The sequence below is a fragment of the Camelina sativa genome, chromosome 2 (assembly GCF_000633955.1).
Source record: "Camelina sativa cultivar DH55 chromosome 2, Cs, whole genome shotgun sequence".
In the NCBI taxonomy this organism is placed as follows: Eukaryota; Viridiplantae; Streptophyta; class Magnoliopsida; order Brassicales; family Brassicaceae; genus Camelina; species Camelina sativa.
This window is the reverse complement of record NC_025686.1, coordinates 22,366,435-22,373,422: the sequence shown is the minus strand read 5'-3', so window position 1 is coordinate 22,373,422 and position 6,988 is coordinate 22,366,435. Positions and strand designations below refer to the sequence as shown.

The window sequence follows — 6,988 nt, the reverse complement described above, 5'->3', positions numbered from 1 at the left end:
TCTGGTGAGTTACTAACTTTGATCTCTAATCGTTAAAATTGACACATGTCATAATCTGGTGAGTATTTAACTTTGATCCCTGATCGTTAAAATTAACATGTGTCACGATCTGGTGAGTTACTAATTTTTTTAAATTGACATGTGTCATGATCTGATGAGTTACTAACTTTGATCTCTGATCATTAAAATTGACATGTGTCATGATCTGGTGAGTTTTTAACTTTGATATATGATCGTTAAAATTAACACGTGTCACGATCTAGTGAGTTACTAACTTTGAGAACCAAGGTTTATATAATAAAATTATGATTCACAAGATAAATAATTATGAAATGGTTGTAGCGGTTGGGGTGGACAAATCTATCTAAGGATTAGACAATTTTTTATTTACTATTCATCGAACGTAGTTCGTAATGGTATGTTCGAAAGAAAACAGAGATAAAATTGCGGCAGATTATTTTTGCATACAAAGAGTTTGACTATAGCGGTTTGTTATCCATATTAAAAATAGAGCGATCTAATCTGCATACGAATTTGTTCTTTCGAACTGCAATTACCATTCAGACTCTTACTCCTAATTTGATATGACGAATATGGAGGAGACATGGACGATCAGATTATATAAAGTCTACTTGTTGAGCATGTTTAGTCTGACCATCTCGATTTTATTCTTTATTGGGCTCACAAGATTTGGATATACGGTTTGGTTTTGGGTAAATCTGTTTGATTCTAGGTATTTTGACTAGAAAAGTTTAGAATCTATATGGTTATTTTATAATTTTGGTTTGGTTCTCAATAGTCGAAATAGTATATATTTGTTTAAATGGTTAGGTTTGAATAAATTTTATAAAATTTGAACAAATATATTTAAAACTTCTAAATATTTTTGATTATTTTAAATATTTTATTTTAATTTAAAATATATTTTAAAAACTTCTAAATATATTTTAATTTAAAATATTTAATTTCTTTATATTTGTAGTTATAATTTTGGTAATAGAGTTATATTAAGTTTTAATATACTCCCTCATTATTACAAAAAAAAATAATGTTTTAGGATTTTTTCTTCTATCAGAAATAATGATTTTTAATATATTTAATGTATTTTGATTTTAAAATCAAATAATTAATTAATATTTTTATTTTTATAATATATAATTAAATGTATGCATGCAATTGAATAACAAGTGTCCAAAAAAATATAACTAAATAAATACTAAAAAAAATAAATAAAAGTAATTAATAATGACATATCATTTATTATTTTTTTAATTTCGGTAAAAATTTGAAAACATCATCATTTCTAATATGGAAGGAGTAATTAGTATTTTGAATATATATATATAAGTACAGTATATGTTAAGTATTTTTGCCGAGAACTTACAAAAAAAAAAATATATATATATCGTTATGATGACTTTGACATGAATCAGTGAGAGTCGTCGGTGAGTTCCTTTTCTCATCTCACCGTACAAGTAAACACGTGTCATTATCTCAATCACTCCACGTCACAACTCTCCTCTCGGATGATGAATCAAAACAGTAGTCCTCCTCCTGATCCGTTGCCTCGGGAAAGTTTTCTGATTTCCAGAAACCGAAAAAAAATTATAAAAAAAAATCTGACCATGATTCTAAGGAAGGTCTGGGGATCGATGTGGAACCGATCGAATAGTTGTAAGGATTTGGTGACTCCGACATCAACGAGTCGTGTTCCTCCTCTTCCGCCTCTAGCTATGTCGTCGTCATCTCTCGGTGCGTTTGATCAGCTTCCTATGGATATACTAGTTCAGATACTGATGTTGATTCAGCCAAGAGATGCTGTGATGTTGAGCTTAACTTGTAAAGCCTGGAGATGTTTAGCTTCTGGTAATCGTCTCTGGATGTTTTATCTTCAGTCTTCTCAAGAGTCATGGGACTCTATTTTCTTCGCTGAGACTTGTTTGCGCTCTGGTTACCCTCTCCGGTGAGCTTTTTTTGCTTTGGTTCAAGAGAGGTATCAGTGTTTAATAACACATGTTAGATGATTCAAAAGGTTTTAATGGTTTTTCGCAGATTGGTTTCTAGTCAATCAGGGGAGTTGTCATTTATGCGCATTTATGGTCAGAGGGCTCAAGTTCCTGGTTCTGTTATTATTGATGGTATGGTTTCAAAATTCTTCATTTTTTTGTTCTTTCCTCTAATTGTGCTGAAAGATGTTTCCTTTTTCTGTATGTGTTGTTCGTTATGAAGGTGGTTCTGGATATTGTAAGTTTGGTTGGAGCAAGTTTGATTCACCTTCTGGACGTTCTGCTACTTTTCTGGTGAGTCAATCGTGTTGTACTTGATGCGGTTCACGATTTTGATTACAGTAAAAGATAATAAGCTTTGAATTCTTGTTCTCTTGCACACAAGATAGTTCTTACTAGTTTGATCGTCAGGAATTTGGCAACATTGAGTCTCCTATATATGCTAGACTTCAACAGTTCTTTGCTACCATTTTCACCAGGTCTGTTTTTTTTCTTTTCATTATGGTTTAGCAATTGATCTTTGGCATTTGCTTTCTCGACTTCATGTGGATAGATTTCTTACAGGATGCAGGTGAAGTCCTCTATGCAGCCAATAGTGGTGTCACTGCCCCTCTGCCATTTTGATGGTTAGCTACAGTAATACTTGTTTGTCTTCAGGATTATACATTTCGTGGTTCCACTTTTAAACATTTAAGGTTTATTTCAGATACTGAATCGGCCAAGGCATCAAGGCGGCAACTTAAGACTGCTATCCTTAACGTCTTGTTTGACATGAATGTTCCTGCAGTCTGTGCAGTTAATCAGGCGAGTCCTTTTTTCACTCTTTAGTGCCCCAATATTGGAACTTTTGCTTCGAAATTTCATTTCTCCGGGAAATGTATTTTCCATCTCTTTAGCCACACAGTACATCTAATAGTATGTATTGGCGGAAACTTGTTTTTTTGGGGTATTTGATGCATTATCTCACCATTAACTGCAGATAGTATAACTAAGCTTTATGTATTCCTTTCTACTATTACAGTCATAAGCAAATTATGAATAATCTATGCTCTGTTCTCAGGCTGTGTTAGCTCTATATGCAGCAGGGCGGACATCTGGAATTGTCGTCAACATAGGTTTCCAAGTCATCACCGTTCTTCCAAGTAAGCTGTTTTCTCTCTACGATTCTACTCTTTTTTGTATTTTCTCAGATCTTGTTTAATGACATGATGTAGCCGTTCGAGCTTTAGTCACTCATGATGTGATTTCTTTTGTGGAACCAAGTTTATTAAAGATGAAAATTTGAACACTACAACTTCCTGAAAATTATCATCATGTATCTCTCTTATTCTTTCTGCACCATTCACTTCTGTGATAACAATTTACGTTTACTGGGTGTTCTGCAGTTTTGAATGGTAAGGTGATGCGCCAGGTAGGTGTAGAAGTCATTGGTTTTGGAGCATTGAAACTTACGGGATTTCTTAGGGAGAAGATGCAAGAGAACAACGTTTCCTTTCAATCACTCTACACTGTCCGTACTCTTAAAGAGGTATTACCATTGACCAATTTGTTCTCTGTTGCAGATAACTATGTAGGTTTCCATTCAATCGCTTCATGTAATACTTTTCTTTATGTTATGTGAATGTAGAAACTGTGTTACGTGGCTCTTGATTATAAAGCTGAACTTTCAAAAGACACACAAGCTTCAATGGAAGTTTCAGGTGAAGGATGGTTTACTTTGTCAAAGGAGCGTTTCCAAACCGGGGAGATATTATTCCAACCACGTCTTGCTGGAATGTAAGACCTGCATTCCTTATCACAGTCACATTAAACTTTCATTTCTCTCTTAAAGAGGTTCGATCGGAATAGTTCTGAAACTAAAAATGATATCATCTGACCATACAGTATAGTGCACCAACTTGTTTATAAGTTCCACTATTCTCATCATGACTCTTATATATATATCCTAAAGTCACACGAGTAATACTATAAAGCTACATGCATCTCAGGCCATTTTATAATTTGTTTTTGTATTGGTTTTGTCCTTTCCAAAACAGGCGTGCGATGAGTCTGCACCAAGCAGTGGCGCTCTGTATGGACCACTGTGATGCAGCGGGACTTGCAGCTGATGATAGTTGGTTCAAGACTGTAGTACTGACTGGGGGAAGCGCTTGTTTACCAGGGCTTGCAGGTTCGATAAATATTAGCTCTTTCTTTTGTTTCATTAATATTTTGCAATGGCATCAATTTAAGCATACATCAAATAACCAGTACTTCTTGCATATGGATTAAAAGATCTTTGAAACTCGATCTAAAAGGTACATGTCTGACGTCGGTTTTGTTTTGTGAGCTGTATCCAGAAAGGCTAGAGAGAGAACTGCATGATCACCTTTCTCCATCTATAAGCAATGGAGTCAGAGTACTCCCGCCTCCTTGTGGCGTGGACACAGCATGGCATGGGGCAAAGCTTATCAGTAATGTAAGTGATTATTTTCTATCCATATGTATGAACCTACTAGTAAATGACACAGTAGATCATCTCTAAAGTGCTACTATCTGAAATCTCCCTTTGATATTATATACACTTTGGACACATTTGGTGAAGTAAGCATAGTGTGAGAATACTGATGCATAAATGACTCCTTTACGTATCTCGATTTTATACTGGACATTTATCCGAAGCATGTTCCGTAGATTAATTTAACAAAGTCCAGTCTTGTGGAGCTGATGCAATTGCGTTTCTACTTATTACTATGCGCAGTTAAGCACATTTCCTGGTCCATGGTGTATCACAAGGAAGCAGTTCCGTCGCAAGTCAAGACTCATGTGGTGAATCTCTCAGTTTGTTTCTTTTCTTACCATTGGAAAAAGACCAAGTGAGAGACAGAGCAAGTCTTTATATGATTCGGTATATGTATAGTGTCAATGCTTTGATTGATTGGACGCAAAAGCCAGCAAACAACTTAGTGAAAACCATGACAGTTAAGTTACTTGTTTACCTTTATATACATATACATACTGTAATTAAGACCTCTTGCTGATCTATATAGATACCAATCATCAGTATTCACTTCGTTGGTTAAATCATATAAAAAGAGACAAATGATACACACAAAAGCCATAAAGTTATCATTAAGAATTTTTTGAAGTCCCTAAAAATCAAAAGAATGAAACAGTAAAACAGCAAAACAAATCGTGGATATACATATACTCTCTTCCTCGGGTTGTTACAAGAAGCATGTTCTCGGCTTCAGTACAGCTAAATAAACACCAAGAAAGCCGCGGAAACGGTCAGCCAAAGACAAGAAGAAGAAGCTGTGACGGCTGCGCTTGCATTTGCATCATCAGCTGAAGAGGGAGACGTAGCGGGGCATTCAAGACCTTCTTTGCCTTCTTTACACTGGTTAGCGAAAAGACCAGGCGGGTATTTACCATAGAGATTGATGTAACTGAACATAGTGGTAGCACACTCTGTGCTAAGGTCGTTGAGCTCGTCAGCGTAAGGACAAGAAAATTCCTTGAAGGCAGCGCAACATTCCTTTGGTGGGAATTTGGGACCTTTGCATTTGTCGGTTATGATCTTGTAGTTCATAAACTCAAAGTTCACAGGACATGCTGTTCCATAAAAAAAGAAAATAGAGAAACCAAATGTCACATAGAAGAAAAAAAAACCAAACATTCTAAAATCCCCAAAGACTTGCCATTAAGACACAACACCAATTGAACATCAAGAACATATCTAACTATATCTTTAATCTGGATCTGTGTATGTGTATAGAACACATTGGGGAATAAGTATATAAATGGAAACTCTAACTAAGATCTACTACATACTAAAAACAGAGAACAATCAAATGGTGGAATCATTGTAAAAAAGTACGTTGAGGGAAAGAAGATAGAGAATAATAAAGAAGAACTTGCGTTTCTTGGTCTGAAGCAGGTTTCTTCCGGTAACCGAACTCTGAGATTGGAAGACACCATCTGCAATAAATAAACCAAAAAATAAAAAAGAATTCAAGATGATGATGACCAATATAACCAAATTAAAGAAGTCTGATCGAGAAGGCTAAGACAGAGTTAGAAAGAAAACAAGAAAGGTGGGTGTGTGTACCTGAGATGACAGTTGAAGATGAGAAAGAAGAAAAAAGAGAAAGTAGAAGAAAGAAGAAGAAGATAGCTCTAGAGAGGAAGTTGAGCTCCATGGTTCTCTTTTGGTTACAGAGAAGTCACCACGAAGAGATCTGATTCAAGAAGAAGAACTATGGCAAACCACGAACACGAAGATAGAGAGAGAGAGAGAGAGAGAGAGAGAGAGTAAAATTAAAAATAAAGTATATACTATAAAATAAGATGAGTCTGACGATGACATATTTATTTTAACAATTTGGATTACAGCCTAGATAGATAGAATAACGCGGAAACATGCGAGCCTGTCTGTTTCTTCAACCTCTTAACTCCGAAACGGCGTCGTTTAAATTGTCTTCTTTCTCAATAATTCCGATGATTAAAGCAAAACTACACTAAGACCATCTCTATTTTTTCCTCTAAAATAAAATAACTCAAAAATAAAACATTGTTTTCCTTCAATGTATTACTCTATTTTCAACTCTAAAATTAAAGAAGAGGTGGAAATAGAGTTAGTGTAAAAAAATTAAAGAATAGAGTTAGTGTAAAAAAATAGAGGTGGAAATAGAGTTGCTCTATATATAGAGTAATCCTATCATTTTCTCTATTTTAGAGTAGATTATAGAGTAGGGTTGGAGCAAATGTTGCTTTATAATAGAGATTTGACTCTAATATATATCACTAAGTTCTATGTCTTTTTTTTTTGTTGAATAGTTTTTTTTTTCTTTTCAAATTTGTCAAATTGTTATGTCATTTGTTATTCATGTTTATATAATCTTATGCAAATAATTGGGCGATGACTTATGACTAGTAGCCAGGGTAGAGAGAGTAGAGAGAGTAGAGAGAGTAGAGAGAGTTGGTTGAGTAGTGTGTTAAGA

General features: G+C 34.7%; 2 protein-coding genes across 2 annotated transcripts; one reads left to right on the top strand and one right to left on the bottom strand.

Moving 5' to 3' along the window:
* On the top strand, positions 1,450-5,051 carry LOC109124689 (actin-related protein 8-like). The gene is made up of 12 exons (XM_010452443.2): positions 1,450-1,963; positions 2,053-2,138; positions 2,230-2,300; positions 2,418-2,485; positions 2,571-2,632; positions 2,713-2,810; positions 3,067-3,148; positions 3,392-3,534; positions 3,634-3,782; positions 4,043-4,176; positions 4,346-4,464; positions 4,747-5,051. Exons 1-12 carry the CDS (start codon positions 1,527-1,529, stop codon positions 4,816-4,818), a joined length of 1,521 nt encoding a protein of 506 aa, XP_010450745.1. The 5' UTR covers positions 1,450-1,526; the 3' UTR covers positions 4,819-5,051.
* Positions 5,092-6,326, bottom strand: LOC104732837 (GPI-anchored protein LORELEI-like). Its single transcript, XM_010452435.1, has 3 exons — positions 6,097-6,326; positions 5,907-5,966; positions 5,092-5,600 (listed from the first exon to the last, which is right to left on the bottom strand). Exons 1-3 carry the CDS (start codon positions 6,185-6,187, stop codon positions 5,245-5,247), a joined length of 507 nt encoding a protein of 168 aa, XP_010450737.1. The 5' UTR covers positions 6,188-6,326; the 3' UTR covers positions 5,092-5,244.